General features: G+C 42.7%; 1 protein-coding gene across 2 annotated transcripts in view; it reads left to right on the forward strand.

Moving 5' to 3' along the window:
* Positions 1–12,953, forward strand: part of SLC10A6 (solute carrier family 10 member 6) — a 118,960-nt gene extending 106,007 nt beyond the window's left edge. Inside the window, exon 6 of one of the 2 annotated variants that reach the window (XM_069236055.1) lies at positions 10,743–12,953. In XM_069236055.1, coding sequence (XP_069092156.1) covers positions 10,743–10,894 — 152 coding nt within the window. In that variant the 3' untranslated portion in view covers positions 10,895–12,953. Of the gene's footprint in view, positions 1–7,572; positions 8,717–10,742 lie in introns of those variants that run through there. The other variant, XM_069236065.1, reaches the window with a different exon arrangement.
* Positions 12,954–20,253: the final 7,300 nt, after the last annotated feature.

Consider the following 20,253-nt stretch of genomic DNA (forward strand, 5'->3'; position numbering starts at 1 on the left):
AAAAACACTATTACAAAAAATGCCATGATTCCAGCAGCATGTGTACATCAATGATCAGTGATGATTTATCTTCTGTAGCTAACTTGATCATAAAAGATCCATATACCTTCAAACCATTTTGAGAAATTGATGATGAGCTACAGATACTTCAGTATCATGTGAAGAGAAAGCAAAGATGCCATCTGAATGGCAGATTTTGGATGGTGACTATACATTGTTAATGATTTGTCAGAAGGGATGGGTGGAAAGATGATAAAAGCACCATCACAGAGGACATACGGAGGGTAGGCAGAGAGAGTCATGTTTGAGGTGGTGGTGGGCCGATAATGAAACAAATTACGCGCACAGCTGCACCTGGGGCCGAGGAGGAGGCACCGGCATACCATCAAAGGGCTGGAGCCCTTTAAATCTTAGACAGCGCTCCCGCCTCACGGGATGCGCACAGCAGCACCTGGGGCCAAGGAGGAGGCACCGGCATACCATCAAAGGGCAGGAGCCCTTTAAATCTTAGACAGCGCTCCCGCTTTGCGGGACGCGCGCGGGCGTCGCCCGGGCGAAGCCCAGGCCAGGGGCGGGCCCATCCTGCGCCCGTCAGCGGCTGGCGGAGGCTGGGCTGGGCCACCCCTCTGAGAACTTCCTCGTGATCTCAGGATCTGGTTCCTGGGACTCCAAGCAGGTACTGCATCCTTCTTTCGTGACCCCCTGCAATTGTCCCTTCATAGCCTGTACCCCTGTCCTTCAGCTAAAAATCTCCAAATACTGCGAGAAATCCATTTACCCTGCCTTGTCTCCACCTCTCTATAAATAAACGCCAGCTACCATACCTCTTAAAAGAACTCTTACCCCGTAGGTAATCACTATAGAACTCTTCTGGCCAAAGCAGTCAGTAACAATGGGAAAAAGGAAGCAATCTAGCGTAAATTATATTTCCTCCCCAAAAAATCATACGTCAATATTGAAATTTATTTCAGGAGCCATGGGGGAAATTGACAAACCGATGACTAATGTTGAAGGAAAAATACTTACCCAGAATAGGTCACCAGTTCCCCCCAAATCCCCCTCACTAGCAATAACTCCTGATAACCCGGCAAAGCCTGCGGAAAGTGGAACCCAGATTAGAAGTATAAATGGCTCCATTCTAAACATAACTGATTTTATCTCAGATGCTGACGAGCATCCACCTTCACCAAAACGCAAAAGGAAACCCCAATTAGCAAAGAAGGACAAAGTATCTAGACAAGAGCCACTTGCTAATACCAGACCTGGCTCTCTGGTAGCTCAATCCAATGCACCTATGCAAAACGCACAAACCGGCTTCCAAAATGTAAAACCTGATCATAAGAATAAATTTCATACGGCGAAAGGGAAAACTAGTGCTGCAGAGACTGCTTTAGAAAAATTAGTTAGCTCATGCTTTGACCAAGTAATAAAACTCCTAATTCAATTGGAGGGAAAAATGGATTATCTGCTCAAATCACTGAAGACACAATCCATAAATCCACTGGTTCCAACTATCCAGTATTCTGGCGACACTGACCCTAACGCTAGTTCCCCTCTGACACATCAGATCCTACCACCTATTCCCCAGACCACCCAAAGACAAGCTGATTCTTGCGTCTTACCCGATAGAATTAATAATTCCCAACCTCATAAAATGGCACTAAATAGTGGGGAACATGTAAACATTGCTAAACCTTACCAGGGCACTTCTCCAATAGGGAGAGGCCCACTTGATCTCCCGCCTGCGGCAACCCCCTATGTAGTAGTCCTCGCCAACGTCCCCACCCTACCTGGAGTACAGGGGGAATCATGGGCAGCCTTGAGGAACAAGTCCCTGAATTGGATTGCAACCCGTTTGAAACCTGGCTTGACAAATAAACTCTTTGAAGACATTAAGATGGTTAGAAGGGTGAAATGGGTGGGTAGAAACCACAAAATATTTAGCGGTGATTGTGTAGTTCTCTCATTCAAAACCCCTACACTGGTCGAAGATATCCTACGAAATTTAAGCCCACAGCAGATTACTGATCATGGTATTGTCCTGCTTCCTTTGGGTTTCTTTTACACGAGAACCATAGGCCACGATGGTCCTGGCTTTCATTTTGGGGAACAGATAAGCAGGCCTTAGACCCAATACATGATCCCCACTGTGAATAGATTCCGGGGGCTCAGCCTGGAAGACACAGATTGACTATCACCTGACAAGGAACTCCCCAGGTCCATGCATTCTACAGAAGTATTAGCCCCCGTCCAACTGGGTGTTGACAGCCTGGCAGCAGATCCCGGAGAAGAACGGCTGGACATGGAACCTTCCTTTAGACAATTTGCCAAAGACGAATCGCTTTCAAGTGCCCTGTCCAAAAAATGACCCACCTGCGTACTGACTTTTTTCGCACGTAAAGAAAGCAACACCTTTCCAGGGAGAATCCAGGCAACCGACAAGCTCCCCGTGGGGCAGGCCACAAAAACGCATAGAGAGCATTTTTCACTTTTATTTTGGAACGTGGCAGGCCTTCGATCTAAAGTGGAGAATGAGCTTTGGTCAGAATATATTCAGCGTTTTCCCTGGGTGTGTCTTCAAGAGACATGGTCTGTGAATCCGATTCACATAAATGGCTACAGGACATTACATACTCCTGCTGTTCCTTCTGTACGGGGCAGGGCTAAGGGTTGCTTATGCACCTTCATTTCTAACAAGTGTGATATAATCAAGGACATTGCTTTAACTTCTAATACGTTCTATCAAGTGATTACATGTGACTTAACAAATACTGCACAATTGGTGGTAATTAATTTCTATAATAACGTACCTCATCAAGACTTTCGATCAGTACTTAACCTCTCACAGGACGATCTAGATCGAGCTTGTAACTTTTCAAATAAACAGTCTTATACCGTGTGGGGTGGCGATTTTAATACACATCTGTGTCCTCGAACGATTGAGGGTCTCTGCCTTCACGTCCCTGGCGGAGACGATGATCTACTACACTTCACACACAATAACTCAGGCAATTTGCTGAATGAAGCCTTATTTAGTTTTGACCTCATCTTGTGCAATAGTCTGACCCACGGTAGACTACAATTGAAACGCACTTTTAATGGTAGGCATGCCAATACGATAATTGACTTTATCTTACTTTCCAACAACCTTCTTTCTCATGTATCTGATTATAATATTCAAGATACTATTCTCAGCAACCATAATCCTCAAATCTTTGGCCTCATACTTCCTCAACATACTCCCAAATATAGGGAACTGGAAGAGGTAGTAGAAAATATCGAATTGGGAGCAAGAAACGACTATACAATCCGGTGGTCAGAGATTGAACCCATAGGTTTTATGAAACGACTAATGAGTAATTATTCTAAAGAATTTAATATCTGCCTCTCAGACAACACGAGCCCACGAGATTGTATTAAAGCATTTACCGTAATTACCACTGGAATAAAACAGTCCCTTAAAGTAAGCTTTAGCAAACTGAGACCGCAGGAGAAAAAAGGTTGGATTGACGCTGAATGCACACAAGCCTGCAAGAACTTAAAACGTTATTTACATCTACAAAACCCGGATAAACGCGAAATAAGCTTAAAGAGGAAGGAGTACAGAAACGCCATAAAGAAAAGAAAACAGAACTTAAAAAATGTGGCATGGCAATCCCTTTATGACGCAAGCCTCCAGAATGATAATGTTAAGTTCTGGAAAATTGTGAATCCCCCCCCCTATGTGATGGAAAGTCACCAAAAAATGAAATTGCCATCACGGAAGAGGATTGGGTTGCTTTCTTCTCTACCAAATATTCCTCAGAAAATCTGGTATTGGAATCAAATCTCCCTAGATTAGACTCTCATGCTACCCTCTCACCATTTAGCTTAAATGAGGTTATTGATGCCATTAATGCAAGCAAAAGCAGAAAAGCCCCAGGCCCAGATGGAGTCCCAGTTGATATCTATAAAACTAACATGTCACTCTGGGGCCCACTATTGACGCAGGTGCTACGCGCCTGCTGTTCTACAGCTTTCATATCGACCTTGGCTGAGTCTATAATTATTCCAATCTACAAAAAGGGAGATCGCCAAAATCCCACATGCTATCGCCCAATTTCTTTGCTCGATACACTTGCAAAGATTGCGGGATGCATTGTTCTAAATAGACTGCTAGACTGGACAGAGGAAAATCATATCCTCTCTGATTTACAATATAGGTTTAGGGCTGGGATAGGGACGATGGAACAGGCTCTTAACTTAGAGGTCATACTTGGTAAATACACTAGGGCCAAGGCCGGAGCCCTATATCTCGTGTTTGTCGACCTGATCTCCGCATTTGACTGCGTGGTGCGTTCAAAATTGTGGCCTATTTTACTTGACATGGGGGTTGATACTACCATAGTTCACTTCATTAGGGAACTGTACGCCGGAGCAAATTCCAGGGTTCGTTACGGGCTCCAGGGGGAATGCACTTCATCTTTCCCTATTGAACGAGGGGTGCGTCAAGGCTGTGTGCTAGCTCCCTTATTGTTCGCCTTAATATATTAATAGGTTAGAGGGGGCCCTATCCGATGCCTGCAGCGATCTCCCATAAGTAGGCCCTCGAAAGATCCCTGCGCTCCTGTATGCGGACGACGCTGTTCTGATGGCCCGTACCCCAGTGGCCTTGCAACGATTAACAACAACCTTTGATAATTGTATGGATGCCCTGGGTCTTAGAATTAATCACACTAAAACTTTTTCAATGACATACTGCAGAAGTTCCACAAAGAATTGTCACATCCTGTTAAAAGACGCGAAATTAGCCGATACAGGGACATTCTCGTACCTAGGTATCACGTTCGACAACAAAGGCACATGGGTTCAAGCCATAAAAGCGAGGAAACTGCTATTTACAAAAACCGTCATGGCGATAAAAAACTTCTTTAAAAAGGTTGGGAGAGTAACTCCTAAAGATATGATGACTCTCTACAACGTGAAATGCGTTCCAGTTGCATTGTACGGGGCAGGACTTTGGGGCTATCGGGGCTTCAACACCTTAAAGCTAGCTGAAAACGCTCTCCTGAAGACAGTCTTAAGCGTCCCGAAATCAACCTCATCATTAGTATGCCACTCAGAAATGGAAGTAACATATCTCACAGATCTTATTCATGTCCAACCAGTTTTACTTTGGCATAAAGTATGGACCTCTGATCCTGCGAGGTTGAACAGGGCCATTATAGCAGATGCTCTAGCACTCACTTACTCACTTAAAATCTCATGGTTAAACTACATAAAGATTTTTTTTGTCAAGCTGGGTCAACCTGAGCTGTATTTGACCCCAGACAAAATGAAAACAGTCTCCAGGAAAGACTTGAAAAATACTTGCCTCACCCACCTGGCCGAATCGAGATGGGATATAGAGGCAAATAAATATAGCGTTAGGAGAAATCGCATGATACACGGGAACCATACCTATGTAACGTTTTGAACTCAAGACACCGGTTTGTCCTTACGCGTTTAAGATTAGAGTCCTTTCATCGCCTTGTTAGTTTTCCCCTGATTAATGATTGGTCTCCACAATTAGAAAAATGCCCTTGTGACACAGTTTCTGACCAAAACACAATGCATACACTTCTTTTTTGCAAATTTTATTCAACCTCGAGGAAAACGATTGTGATACCATTTTTAAAATCAATGCATTTTAAACAATGTCGCCCAGCTTTCCTGTATCTTCTGTCCCTCCCATCTATCATGGTTTGTAATGGACTAGCTTTATACCTGTGCTCAGTGATTAAGACCAGATTACACCTTGAGGCAAATGAGTGAGATTTCTTAAGCGTTATATCTGAGAGTATCCTTCCTGTTTTAACTAAACTGTTTATTGATCCCTTTTAACTTTTTTATTCTCTTACTTGGTCGTATCTATATTTATATTTATACATATTTTGTATTTGCTTTTTTTGAATATTGTTTTTATGTACAACGGCTTTTATGATTGTTAAATTCAATCGAATAAAGTATCTTTGATGATGAAACAAATTTTTATCCACATATGGCTCAAGGTGTGAAGTGATTTGGACATCACCTGTTTTCCTGTTGTCTATCGTTCCTTTGTTATTTTCATACATTTCTTGATTTTTTCACCAGTTTATTTCCCTTCTCTGCTTATCTTTCCTTTAAGTATTTTAATATGGTTGGTTTCTTTCTTGTTTTTGTTTTCCCCATACCTATGGTGATTCTGATAGTATTTCTTGAATATAACCGCTTATTTGGTGATGTTAAATTTTTATAAATTGTTTTGGGAGTTGTGTCAGTGGTATCATAGGCACTATAGTGGCCATTTATTGTTTCAATCTGTATTTTTGCCAAAATCTTACTCATTATTTTGAAGGCGGAGTTTAAATTATGTCATTTAACAAGCCCAAGGAGCGTTGTGGCTCATGTTTTCAAACATTTGGTTCGGGGAGATACGATGGTTACTGTCCGTTAAATAGCAATAACGATTACTGTTGTGCTCTAGAAGAAACTATACGATTTGTAGACCTACTTTTATGTTTACAGTTTAGTTCGTTCTCGATCTCCATGACTTTCATAGCGTTCTTAATGACTTCCGGGCACAGGAATCACGGTCGGCTTGCTCGCGGCGGTGATGTGGCGATAGAATATGCTGGGAACTATATCGATTTGGGTGAGTTGCGGTTTGACTTAAACCTGTTTGTAAGTGGATAACCATTTGTGTACTAGCGTGATTAATTTCTGGAAGCATTTTGTTACTTATACGGATGCATTGTGTATGTTCTCTTGTAGCTCTCGGGTTAATGACTAAGAAACTTGAAAATATTGGAAGGAATGCATAGAAACATTGTTTTTGAAACTTGATCCAGGTATTACGGACCTTATATTTATTTTATTGACTTAATGATTTTGTATTAGACACTAAGAACGGTTGAATGTTTGGAACAAGTGACCACACCATCATTTACGCTTTTGTATTTACTTTTTCATTAGACTTGGTCTGTGTTGTTCAGGACCAATAGACATTACGGGAAGGAACGACGTGTACACAGATATTGTTACACAAGTGTTTTACTCTTGTTGCAAAGAAGGTATTCTAACCAATTTCGGGGAATCTCGTGATGGCGAGCACGGTTTGTTCATGTGGTGGTTTGCATGGCATGGCTCATTTCTTTTTATATTTATTGACACCCTATAATTCTCAGTGTGGCATTAAGTATCTCTCTGATATAGATGCATTAATATTGGATTTGTTCACTCTGTTTACGGGTTATGAGGTTTGAATTTGGTACCTTGCATAAATCTAGTGGCCCCAGAATAGGGATGACTTGTTTTGCAGTATAACAACTCTTTTTGGTTGGTGTAGACTTTGTGCGTTATTGTGCACTAAGATGAGCTCATTGGTTATAATTTTTTCACTTGCGAGGCGTTCAGGTGTGTCTCTGCGTGGTTAACACCTTCTTTCTCTTTTCATTCTTTATCTGTATCCATATTCATGGCTCTCACAGGTTAAATTTGGGTCTTATATACCCAGTCTATTATTTGAGCATTTTGGTTTTTTAACTCAAGTTATTTACTTATAATTTCCAGCCCTGAAGAAGTTGTTTGGGTCATTACCCTATGACGAAAAACGTGTTGGCTTGGAATATTGGGTGTTCGGACTGTTGGGACTCAAGCTCTTGAAGACTTTTCTCAATAAATCACCGGACTGGATCAAATATTAAGAACTGTTCTGACTTTGATTGTTAATTCTTTTATATAAAATTTCTACATATTTGCGGAGAAGTTGCTTTATTTGTGTTTATACATGTATTGAGTGCTTCACATATATGTTTCGATAATGAAACTAGGAGTGGAAAACATCAAAGGTCTTCTCTGCAGAATCAGCAGGGATAATTGCTCCTGCATGTGGGGTGCTAGTAGCATCGAACTGCAGGTGGGCCTGCCCTTTACAAGAAGAATAAAAAGCTGGCTTGCCCTTTAAGTAATGATAATGGCAATTCAGCCTTTTGGAACCCGACGTAAGAATTGCACTCCAAGAATCTTGGAAAGACGCAATTAAACAAAAGAGAAATCCAAACAAGACCCAAAAGGAGACCAGAGTAGGACTTTGACATTCAAGAAACAGTGCTTGAGGAGAATATTAACGCATAAGGAAAAGTGGCAATAAATTGGAGGGTGGCTTCCAAAATGTAGAGCAAAGTGCTGGAAGGCTTAAAGACCACGAATAAAAGCCAGAAGCTGTAGGTCTAAATGAACCAATCAGCAGGATTAAAACGTAGTGTAAAATTTGGATTTGGACCAATCATCAATGTGATAACTTTGCCAATGCTACTGAGGACTTCGATATCCTGATAGAGTTTGCAAACTCAGAAAACCCCTGTGGCTGGCCCTGGGTTTGTTTGTGATGAAGAATGTTTCTACTGCTCTGATACTGAGAAACCCCAGACAGCCATTGTCTCAAACGCAAATTACACACAATAAAATAATACCTGAAGTGCAATGTTTAAACAATTAGCAAGCCACTGCAGCTATGGATTGGGTCGGACCTCACTGAGGTGAAGTTATAATTTAAAAAAGAAAAATATGTTTTGAAAATCATCTGTATTTACAATTTTGTTATAGCCCTGCAGAAGCCAGCTGCTACACATGCAGCATGAACAAAACGTGCGTTGGCATGGGCAATGGCGATTTGACGGGAAGAAAATAAAGTACAAACAAATAGCAATCACATAGCATGGAGTGCTCGAGTTTTTGTCAAATTTTGGAGATTTCTCTAAGGAAGACTGAGTGGCTGTCCCTCTCTCCTGGAGCACCAGACACCCATGGTCAAGTCCTTTTTATTGTTAATTAAAATAGTGAGGTTGTCGCTAGTCCCAGCCACCTTCATTGATGAATTTGGTAACCTCAGAGTTTTTATGATATTTCGAGTTCAGTTCAATTTCTATTTGGAAGTTTTGTCAAATTCCTTATTAATGTGGCCTTCTGGCCAAGACTGAAGTATTGAGGACCACTGATTCTTTCTCCTTTACATCGATGTTACAAGTTGTTATTTTTACTTTTAAAAAAGTGCCTGATGTGAGAGTGAATTTTGTGCGTTGTATGGTGTTGAGCATGTTTGCTCACCTATAAGTTGAACAATAGAATATATAGGACCAAGTGAACCTCTCCCTTTCATTGTTTCAAAAGCTATTATCCATGGTACTCACTATCGTATAATATCAGGAGGATATCACATATCAATAGCAATATTTGTAAGCATGTGCTAATGGGGAAATGATATGAGTTGATATGGGGTGAGTATATAGATTTGTTGAATGAGCGTCTAAGTAAGAGAGAGTGAACCGTTGAATGTGTGGCAGTTGAATGGGTAAATGAATAAGAGGGTAGGTGTGTGAACAATTGAGCAGGCAAGTGGCCACTCGGTGAGGAATATAGAAAAGGAGTGGGAGTCAGGGCTGGTGTGAATGCGTAGTGAATGAGATCAGCCAAACCCAGTATCCTCCTGCTACCAAATCCATGGATTCTGTCAGTGATTAGAAGAATATGTGGCTGAATGGATCACTGTGTTTGGCGACTGACCGCATTTGTGAATATAAGCTTGTGGGTGACAGAAATTTAGTGACTTTGTGAGTTAGAATTTGTGGGTGAATGTATGAATGAATGTGTGATAAAGTGAGGGGGTGATATTGGAGACCTAAAGCCAATGGTCTACGATGATGCAATTGTTGGAAAATGTGATGAGATATGTTATGTAATTTGGGTCAGAAGCTGGGATATCACATGTGATTATGTTTCTGCTGTCAATAATGAGATCAGTCACAATGCAGTAGAGGAATGATGAAGCTGACAATTTCAGGTGTTTTGTGTTTTTTATCATAACCATGTCACTTCACTTGTGGAAGCAGTAACACATTCTGGGGGTCATTCTGACCCCGGCGGTCATGGACCGCCGGGGCCAGGGTTGGAGGGAGCACCGCCAACAGGCTGGCGGTGCTCCACAGGGTATTCTGACCGCGGCGGTTCAGCCGCGGCCAGAAAGGGAAAACCGGCGGTCTCCCGCCGGTTTGTCCGCTGCCCTGGGAATCCCCCATGGCGGCGCAGCTTGCTGCGCCGCCATGGGGGATTCTGACACCCCATACCGCCATCCTGTTCCTGGCGGTTCGCCCGCCAGGAACATGATGGTGGTATGGGGTGTCGTGGGGCCCCTGGGGGCCCCTGCAGTGCCCATGCCAATGGCATGGGCACTGCAGGGGCCCCCGTAAGAGGGCCCCACTTTGTATTTCAGTGTCTGCCTTGCAGACACTGAAATACGCGACGGGTGCCACTGCACCCGTCGCACCTTCCCAGTCCGCCGGCTCAATTCTGAGCCGGCGTCCACGTGGGAAGGATGATTTGCACTGGGCTGGCGGGCGGCCTTTTGGCGGTCGCCCGCCAGCCCAGTGCAAATCCCAAAATACCCTCAGCGGTCTTTCGACCGCGGAGCGGTATTTTGGAGGGGGGAACTCTGGCGGGCGGCCTCCGCCGCCCGCCAGGGTGAGAATCACCCCCTCTGTGTGTTAGTTCTTCTGCTTGATAGCGAATTATACCTTTCACTGAATTTATTAAGGCTAAATACATGTTTGAAATAAGAAAGTTATTTAAACTTTTATGGACCCTAGAAGAATTCACCTGAGGCATTATCGAAGATTTTCATTTCAAAATCGCAAATGCATGTTACTCAAACCTTGCTTCAACATTCCTTTTCTTTGCATTTTCAGTTTATCAGGTGTACAAACGAAAATATGGTAAGAGAAATTTAAAAAAGTACCTGGATCATCCCGAAATGTGTTTCCAGCAAAGTTTGCAGAACGTGGGTGATACAAGGATAGCAGATGAGATTATTGAAGTAAAACAACAGGAAAACAAGTAGAGCCATTGATTTCTGATGTAAAGACATTTTCAACATTGGAATGCAAATGCCTATTCACAAATTAGTGCACACCCCACCCTACTAAAAGGGATTTCTGGCTCAGCCAAAAGCATCTAAGGACTGTGCCAACGAGCCTCAACTTCTGTTTATGATAACAAGTTCTGGAGGATTGATGCCTTAGCAACATACACTATAGCATCATGAAAAAATAATCCCTCATCTTTTATAGTTGAAGGCAGTTTTCTTGTCTTTGGTGACTGTGGTTTAGGATTCCATCTAGTTCTGTATATGTTACTTTGCGACATGCCATTGTGGGCACTTCAAGGGGATGCGAGGATTAACAGCTTGCAATATTTGCCTGCAGAGCACAGCTAGGTATGTAGAGAAACCAAGAATTTCACCTTCATGAGATGAATATTTATGATCTAGGTTTGGATTTTCCAGACTTTAAAAGATCAACAATTCGAAACAAATTCATGCAAAGAAAAGAAGGGCTCTCTTTATTACCAATTTGTGACCCATGAAAATGAATATTGAATAATGCTGCTTATACCTGTAAGATTACACAAGTATACTGATTCTTTGAATGCCCTGGACCTTTGGGTGGGGTAGGAAGCCGATGATGAAGCATGCCACACTATGTGGGTGAGACTTCGTAGTCCAGAACCATTAGATTTGGTTTCATAGCCTAGGGTAGGCAACACGGAACACAAATTATGGTTCTGTATCATCACTGTGCCCGTACCTTTGTGTTTGGATCCTGATTAAGACTGACATAAGAATCAGGAGTATTAAAAAAGGAGGCACCATTCCTATAAGAAATCCTTAGTCTTAACTATGTAATGAACCATTAAGTATGCAACGTTTTCAAGGAGTACTCTTTACCAGTGTTACTATATAATGGATCCTCAGAGCTCACATTCTCAGTGTCCGTGTTTGTGAACGTGTTGTTAAATGTAAGACTGTATTTAAAATACACACTTGAAACACAGAGCCTCCCTGTGAAATGTATGTTTGGCACTGATAGTTTATTTTTTGTACCTCTATTTGTATTGGTTTGATGCAAGCATGTTTTCTGTTTGTGAAAAATGCTGTGAGTTTCAGCCACTTTCTCACAGAAAAACCATTTTTGTATATGTATATGTATGTATATATGTATTTGAAAAAATGTGTTTGGACAGCTAATGTAGGGTAGACGTTTTCCATCACATTTATAGTAAGTTCAGTAAATGCTGCTAAAACCTGTATTGTTTAGAACCTTGAGAAAGCAATCATTTTATGAGTTAACTATATGATACACTTATATAGATACCGTGTATCGCGCACACTGTGAACCAAATAGTGAAGTAGTAGGCTAGGAAAGCCATTATTTTAAGTTAATTTTGATAATGTATAGTTCATTAAATTCACTATATGTGATCTGCAGGTGACTTTGAGATTAATCTTTAGGGTGACATTATGAAACACTGAGGACCTAATTTGCAAGGTCTTTACACCACCGCTGCATCATTTGTTTTGACCCAGCGGTGGTGCTGAGCAGTTTGCAAACCCTTGTATCACGTTATGCCTGCGCCAGATATAATGTATGTTAGGTAGGCGTCCCTAGGCAAAAAGCCATGAGAACTGACCCAGTGAAATTTGTAGAAATTCACTGCGTCATTCTGCGACTTCACTGTGTCAAAAATGTACCGTCCGCTCAGAACAGGCGTAAAGTTGATGCAGGGCTTTTTACAATGGGGGCCTCCTCGCATTGCTGGAGTAGCGTCATTTTTTTCTTACTCTAGTCCAGCAATGCATCAGTTTAGTGCCACAGATGCGTCAGAACTTCTGACGCATCTGTGAAAATGTGTGCCATGGAGCTCTGTATAGTAAATACAGCACATCTTTGGCGTTTTTATGGAGTCATTGGGCAGCGCAAGAAATCTGATGCACTGGGGCCAATACTTCAGTTTCTTGTACATGAGGCCCTGAATATTTAAAGACAATGTTCATTACTGTGTTGTCCACACTGTGAACATCATGTATGTGTTAGATTTTCGTTGTTATTAATAAAACTCCTAAAACAAAATGATGTTTGATGCTTAAGTCCACATGATTGTACTGTCATACAAAAGAGCAAAGTTTCAATCCTATATGTGAGTGCACTTTATTGTTGAAAAGGTATTATTCCTGGACATACCTATGTTCACAATGTCAAGTAACTCGAAGTTTTGGGTGATTAGAGGGTCAACAATTTTATTTATTATTGATGCAGCACTCCAACAGTAATAAAGTGTAAAAATAACACAAGAAAAATCGCACAAAAATTGAGAAAAATAGAATACATTTTAATAAATAAAATGATACAGAACAACAAAAATCAGAACAGCAAAACTGGAGATATTCAATTTCACAATTTTCGGTATGTATAGCACTTAAAAGCTCAAAGCCCCACATGCTATCATCTGGTCATACTAGACCCGGGGAAAGTCGCAAGTTCAGGCCAACCCCAAAGGAGTGGGGGCCTGATACACAAACAAGGTCAGTTCTGCTGAAAAAGTTACCTTCTCAGAGTTCGGCATGAAGGGTCCAGAACTTGAGGATTTCACAGGAGCAACTCAACGAATGTCAGCCAAGGGCCAGGATCTGGGGAGGCACCTTTTGTGAATCATCAACTCACTCCAGCAGAGGCTGGTAGGACTCAGTTGGATCTAGTTGCATGTCCATGTAGGTCTAGTTTCAGCAAGCCAGTTGGACAGTTGCAGGGAGGAGTTCAGAACACGAGGGCAGGCAACTGACCCTTGGAGGCATTCACATAGCCTGGGAAGAAGGAAGCAGGACTAGTTGCACTTTGCAGAGAGCAGGGCAGGAGCCAAGCAGCAGGGGAGTCCTGTGGGGAACAAAGCATGCCTAAGGCAGCAGGGCAGTCTTCTGGGGAAAATACAGGGCTTCTTCTGTAATATCCGCAGGTCCAGGAATGTACTGAAGAGAAGGTTCAGGAGGTTCAGTATTTACACCTGGCTACCCACATATCTATCTCTAGAAATGTTGTCCCTTTCCCGTCAAGGCTCTAAGAAGTCTGGGGTAGCAAAAGACTTGTGTCAAGTTCCTTTGTGTGTGTGTTGAAGGCAGCCATTGGAAATGTAAGTGGGACAGGGAACAGCTCTGCCTCAGTCATCCTGGTAGGATGGCCCATCCTGACAACACTTACCCCCCTTTGTCTCACAGTCCAGAAGAAATACACAAATACCAACTGCCAAGCTATTCAAATTCATGTGACCCAGGACACAGGCAGCAGGCACCGAAAGGTTAGGACAAGAAAAGGCCAATTTTCTAAAAGTGGCAATTTCATCATTTCACTTAAAATCTGACTTTATCATTAAAGAGGGTTCACAATTACAATCCATTTGAGTCTAAACTTGATATTGGTTTCCAATCAGAACATATGAAATGTAATGAGGTAGCCCAATGTTATCCAACTAGCTAGATAGATCTTACAGTGAAAAGGGATTTTGCAGTTTTCCCTACTAAGACACATACAAATTTAAAACATGTTCTACTTTTTAAATACAACACACCATGTCCTGTTGGCTGTATTTGGCCTGCCTTAAGGATGACATATATGTTTTATAAAGGAAGGTTTAGGCCTGGGAAAATCTTTATAGTGCTACCTAAGTGGCACAATGGGTGCTGCAGGCTCACTAGTAGGACCATATACTAAGAGAATCACATATACCAATCAGGTGTAAGCCACTTGTACAATGTTTTAAGGGGGGAACACAAATACTTTAGCACTGGCTAGCAGTTAGCATATTACTCCCCTAGCTGAAAATAGGGTAACTGCCTACCCTCAACAATAAGATGGAAGAACCTTGAAAGATCATCATCACTGGAGTGGTCAGTTTCAGAATGGTGTTCCCCCATAAAGTCCATTCCCTGTAGGGAAATGGACCACCTCAACAGTTTGGGATTCTCACCCCTCTTCTGCAGTAGTCATCTGAGGGTTATGTGACCTGTCTCAACTCTGAAGTGAATCCCAAACAAATATGGTCTGAACTTCTTCAATGGCCAGACAACAACAGCTTCTAGCTCAATAGCACTCAGCCTCTGTTTCCGGGACAGTGACCTCCTACTAATGAAGGTTGGTCTAAACCCTCTTCAGTTAGCAGTGAGAGCAGAGCCTCTATCTCATGCTTCAAAGCAACTCTCTAGATGATAATGTCTTTGGAGAAGTCAGGGGTGCTAAGCACGGGTGCTGTACACATGGCCTCAATCAGGGTATCAAAGACTTTCTGGCAGGCCTCTGTCTCGATCACCTTTTTAGGCTGCTTCTTAGAAGTCAGCTCAGTCAAAAGGGCAACAGTGGCCCCATAGATCTTGACAAACCTCCTGTAATATCCAGTGAGGCCTAGGAAGGCACTCACCTTTGTCTGTTCCCAAGCTAGGAAAGTCTCAATCTTGGCATGGCGGGGTGGGGCTGCACCTTGCCCCACTCACTGGATGTCCCAGATATACCACAGTTCCCTGCCTGATCTGGCACTCCCTGGCTTGAAAGTTAGGCTTGCCTGGTACAGGGCCTGAAAACCCTCCTGGAAGTGAAACAGTCAATCCTCTCAGCTGGGACTGAAAACTGAAATGTTATCCAGGTCGGAGGTACTGAAAGCCTCCATCCAGCCAGAATCCCATGACTTAACCTCTGGAAAGTGGCAAAGGCATTCTTTAACCCAAAAAGTATCACCCATCTGCATTGTGGGAATCAATCACGTAATCGGCTTGTGCTGATGGAAAATGTGATATTATCTGCTTAAATACATATTGCCTCTTTAACCACACTTACAGTTACTTTGTCATGTGCACCATGTTAATATATGGTTTTCATTCTTTCTTACAGTCTTGTGGATTAGTATCATAATTCATTGTTTATAACATTGATTATAGCCCGAATTTGGAGCACTAACACAATTTTTAAAAAAAGAAATCCAATGCCTTGCAAAAGTGATCCACAAAATCTACCCAGGACTGATTGGGTAGCCATGGCTGTTCTTAAACTATTGTCTATACTTCCCAGGGGTGAGATCATAGTTCCAGACAAGAGCGTCCTTCATGAAAGGGTACTTGATCCTGTCCCCTTCCCTAGGGCCAACAATGCATCCTCCTTTCACTGGGAATGTGCCTCCAGAGACTGGCTCCCTAATCCCCCCTCAGTGACACTTTGTAGCTGTGTATGTCTAAGGCAACTTCATAAGCCTCAAGCCACTTGGCAATATTATCCCCCACACCAAAGTTGGGCACCAGGTCCTTGGGGATGTAAACCCTCCTGTCTCCACTGGGCACTGGGGTAGCTATGCTGTTAGAAATAGGGTCTTTGGTCGGCAGTCAGGTTACCCCCTGTCGAAGCAAGGACCCTCACTCTAGTCAGGGTAAAAGAGAATCACCCTCAGTTAACCCCGGCTTACCCCCTTGGTAGCTTGGCAGAGCAGTAGGCTTAACTTCAGAGTGCTAGGTGTAAAGTATTTGTACCAACACACACAGTACATCAATGAAAACACTACAAAATGACAACACAGGTTTAGAAAAATAGGAAATATTTATCTAAACAAAACAAGACCAAAACAACAAAAATCCACAATACCCAAGTCAAGGTATCAATTAAAAAGCAAAAAAAGTATTTATGTAGTTTAAAACACACCCTAACACTGTTAGCGTGAAAATGTAGCTTAGGTTTATCAAAAATAACCCTGCACGGGCGAGTGTGTATCAAAAAGGGCTTGCGATGCGTTAATTTCACTCACGAGCGAGACCTTGATGTGGTTTCTACTTTCGTCGGTTCGGGCGCGTCGATTCTTCTCTCCGCAGGAGAGCGATCTGTCGATCCGGTCAGCACTCTCGGGTACGAACAGGCTTTGCGTTGTTTTTACACGCCCAGCGGTGTTTGCATCGAAATCCAGCCACAGGATGATATGAAAACCACGCAGCATGGGTTGCGATCTCACCAGCCTCCATCAGTGATGCTGCTCGTCGTTTCTCCAGCTCTCTGCGTCGATAATTCGGTTGCGTTGCAGGCGAGTGTTGATTTTCAGCCACGAAGCCAGCGGCCATCTATTTTTCAGCCACAGATCAGAGTTGCGTCGATCTTTTTACCCGCACGGCGTTATGTGCGTGGATTTCTTCCTCTTAGGCTGCCAGCTTCTCCTTTCAGGTTCCCAGGAACTGGATGGGCACCACAGGGCCGAGTAGCAGTCTTTCCAGAGACTCCATGTGCTGGCAGAGAGGTCTTTGCTGTCCCTGAGAATTCAAACAACAGGAGGCAAGCTCTAAACCAAGCCCTTGGAGATCTTCACAAGATGGAAGACACACAAAGTCCAGTCTTTGCCCTCTTACTCTGGCAGGAGCAGCAACTGCAGGATAGCGCCACAAAGCACAGTGACAGGCAGGGCAGCTCTTCTTCCTCAGCTCTTCAGCTCTTCTTCCGGCAGAGGTTCCTCTTGGTTTCCAGAAATATTCTAAAGTCTGTGGTTTTGGGTGCTCTTCCTATATCCAATTTCTAATTTGAAGTAGGCCTACTTGCCCAGGCCAGGCCCCAGACACTCACCTGGGAGTTGGAGACTGCATTGTGAGAGGGCAGGCACAGCCCTTTCAGGTGTGAGTGACCACTCCTCCCCTTCCTCCTAGCACAAATGGCTCTCATCAGGATATGCAGGCTAGACCCCAGCTCCCTTTGTATCACTGTCTAGTGTGAACCAGCCCAACTGTCAAACTGACCCAGACAGGGAATCCACAATCAGGCAGAGTCACAGAAATGGTATAAGCAAGAAAATGCTCACTTTCTAAAAGTGGCATTTTCAAACACACAGTCTTAAAATCAACTTTACTAAAAGATGTATTTTTAAATTGTGAGCTCAGAGACCCCGAACGCCACATGTCCATCCGCTCCCAAAGGGAATCTACAGTTTAATCAGATTTAAATGTAGCCCCCATGTTAACCTATGAGAGGGACAGGCCTTGCAACAGTGAAAAACTAATTTAGCAATATTTCACTGTCAGGACATATAAAACACATTACTATATGTCCTACCTTAACCATACACTGCACCCTGCCCTTGGGGCTACCTAGGGCCTACCTTAGGGGTGTCTGACATGTAAGAAAAGGGAAGGTTTAGGCATGGCAAGTCGAATTTACCGTCAATAGCTGCACACACAGACACTGCAGTGGCATGTCTGAGACATGATTACAGAGCTTCTTATGTGGGTGGCACAACCAGTGCTGCAGGCCTACTAGTAGCATTTGATTTACAGACCCTGGGCACCTCTAGTGCACTGTACTAGGGGCCTGCTAATAAATCAAATATGCCAATCATAGATACGCCAATTACACACACATTTTGTAAAGGAACACTTGCATTTTAGCACTGGTTAACAGTGGTAAAGTGTCAAGAGTAACAAAAACAGTAAAATCAGCGTCCAGCACACATCAACAACCTGGGGAACAGAGGCAAAAAGTTAAGGGAGACCACGCCAAGGATGAAAAGTCTAACATCTGCCATAATTACTGCTAGATTGAGGATTGTTTTGCTTTATACTCAGCTCTTTAAGACTCTCCTTATGAGCCCACAAATGTTTCTGCCCTGCCAAGGGTCTCTCTGCCTCATACTTTGCCTGTACTATGGCGATCTCTGCCATAGGCCTCCTCTCGTCCAAAGGCCCTCTTTGCAGCAGCCTTCTCTTTGTCTACTTCCATTTTCTGAAATTCTACTTTTCTAATATTGTATACTTTATATTTCTGATAGCGTGAATGCTTATGGAACAAAATTGGCACCATGTAGAAGCTTTCTCAGCAATAATGTTGTTCAACAAATTAAAAATTGTTATGGCTAAAGAAAAACATGTTTTATATAAAAAGGTGGTATATAAAATGTTTCAAAATATGAGCCTCGTTGGAACTTTGGATTCCATAAGCATTCAAGCTATCAGAAAAGTATACAATATTAGAAAACTTTATAGAAAGTATATATTTCCATAATCATGTCTTAACTTGATTGTAATACCAGATCTAGTCTCAATAACAAAAGGGCATACATTCTGAATTAGTCCATATGGACAGGATAGGGGACTTAGTCAACTTTCAAAGCTTCATTTTGTGCATCTCTGATGCCTCAATTGTGGATCCTATGTTGAAAACATATGGTCTAACAAATGTGTTATTATTGTGCAATAGGAAGCACTATAGTATAGAATGAAAAAAGAAATACAAAAAAATCTATTCTGTACCTATAACTTAAGGCCAAAATGAATGCATTTGGGTCTGTGCCTGAAGAAATTTGCTGGAGAGGTGCTACGTGTACTAGTTGAGAAAGCAAACATGGGGTTACCTTGTAACATGAAGGACATGAGTATGTCAATAGTAGCAATGAAGAGGGGTCCTGTAAGGGGAATAACTTGTAAAAATATGACATTGTGTATGGACCTATAGTGGATCGCTTGTTTACCTCCACAGGAGACTGAAGACAGTGCTGTATTTGATTTACGCAGATAATTGCATCAGGCAGACAAGTACAGGTTTTTATGCAGATCTCACCATTTATGCTATTATATGTAAAGACACTCGTCACCTTAAAGGTGCTAATATCAGGGGCAGCCCCTCTGTTATGAAATAGGAGGGCCGCCCCACTGCTGAAAGGCAGCAAAAGCAGAAAAATTAAATGATAATAAAACTATTTTATTATCATTAATTTTTTCACTTAGCCCTGGTGGGGTGGAGCTATCCTCTGCATCAGCAGCAGGGAGGAGGAGGAGGAGTCTGTGCACTCCAAGTGCCTATGTCGGTTTGGCCGGCTGTCTTAGGCTTCCCAAACTGACGTGAGCACTAAGACCTCTCCACCAGAGCTCTGTTGCACAGTCAGGTAGAGAATCAGCGCAGGCTCCCATTCTCAAACTGAGTGGCATTTCAGCCCACTCAGACAAATCCCAGAGCTTTTCTCATGCAGGGTAATACCATGGGAGAAGCATCTGAATTGGGTGGGGAAGGGAGCAAGCACAGAAGCACCGAAGCAGCGGGAGCAGAGAAACACAGAGGCGGTAGGTAAGTCTTTCTAATTTTTTTTTTTTTTCCCATCCATCCCACCTTCCTGCCTGCTCCTTGTGCTGCCTCACCCAGCATTAGTGGTGGCAGCCGTCACTGACTGATATTTATTTTTTATAAAGCAGTGACTGTGCAGATCTCCGTGCATTACATGACCCGTGATGAATTCTGAAACAAGAACCAGAATGACTGCAAATAACTCAACTCAATAAATCAATAATTTCAGTCAATCATGTGTCAAGACGCTTGAAAATGAAACTGGTGTTTGCTTCTTGTGAGGGCTTGGGACACTTCCACCTCT

Source organism: Pleurodeles waltl, chromosome 1_2 (genome assembly GCF_031143425.1).
Source record: "Pleurodeles waltl isolate 20211129_DDA chromosome 1_2, aPleWal1.hap1.20221129, whole genome shotgun sequence".
Taxonomy (NCBI): domain Eukaryota; kingdom Metazoa; phylum Chordata; class Amphibia; order Caudata; family Salamandridae; genus Pleurodeles; species Pleurodeles waltl.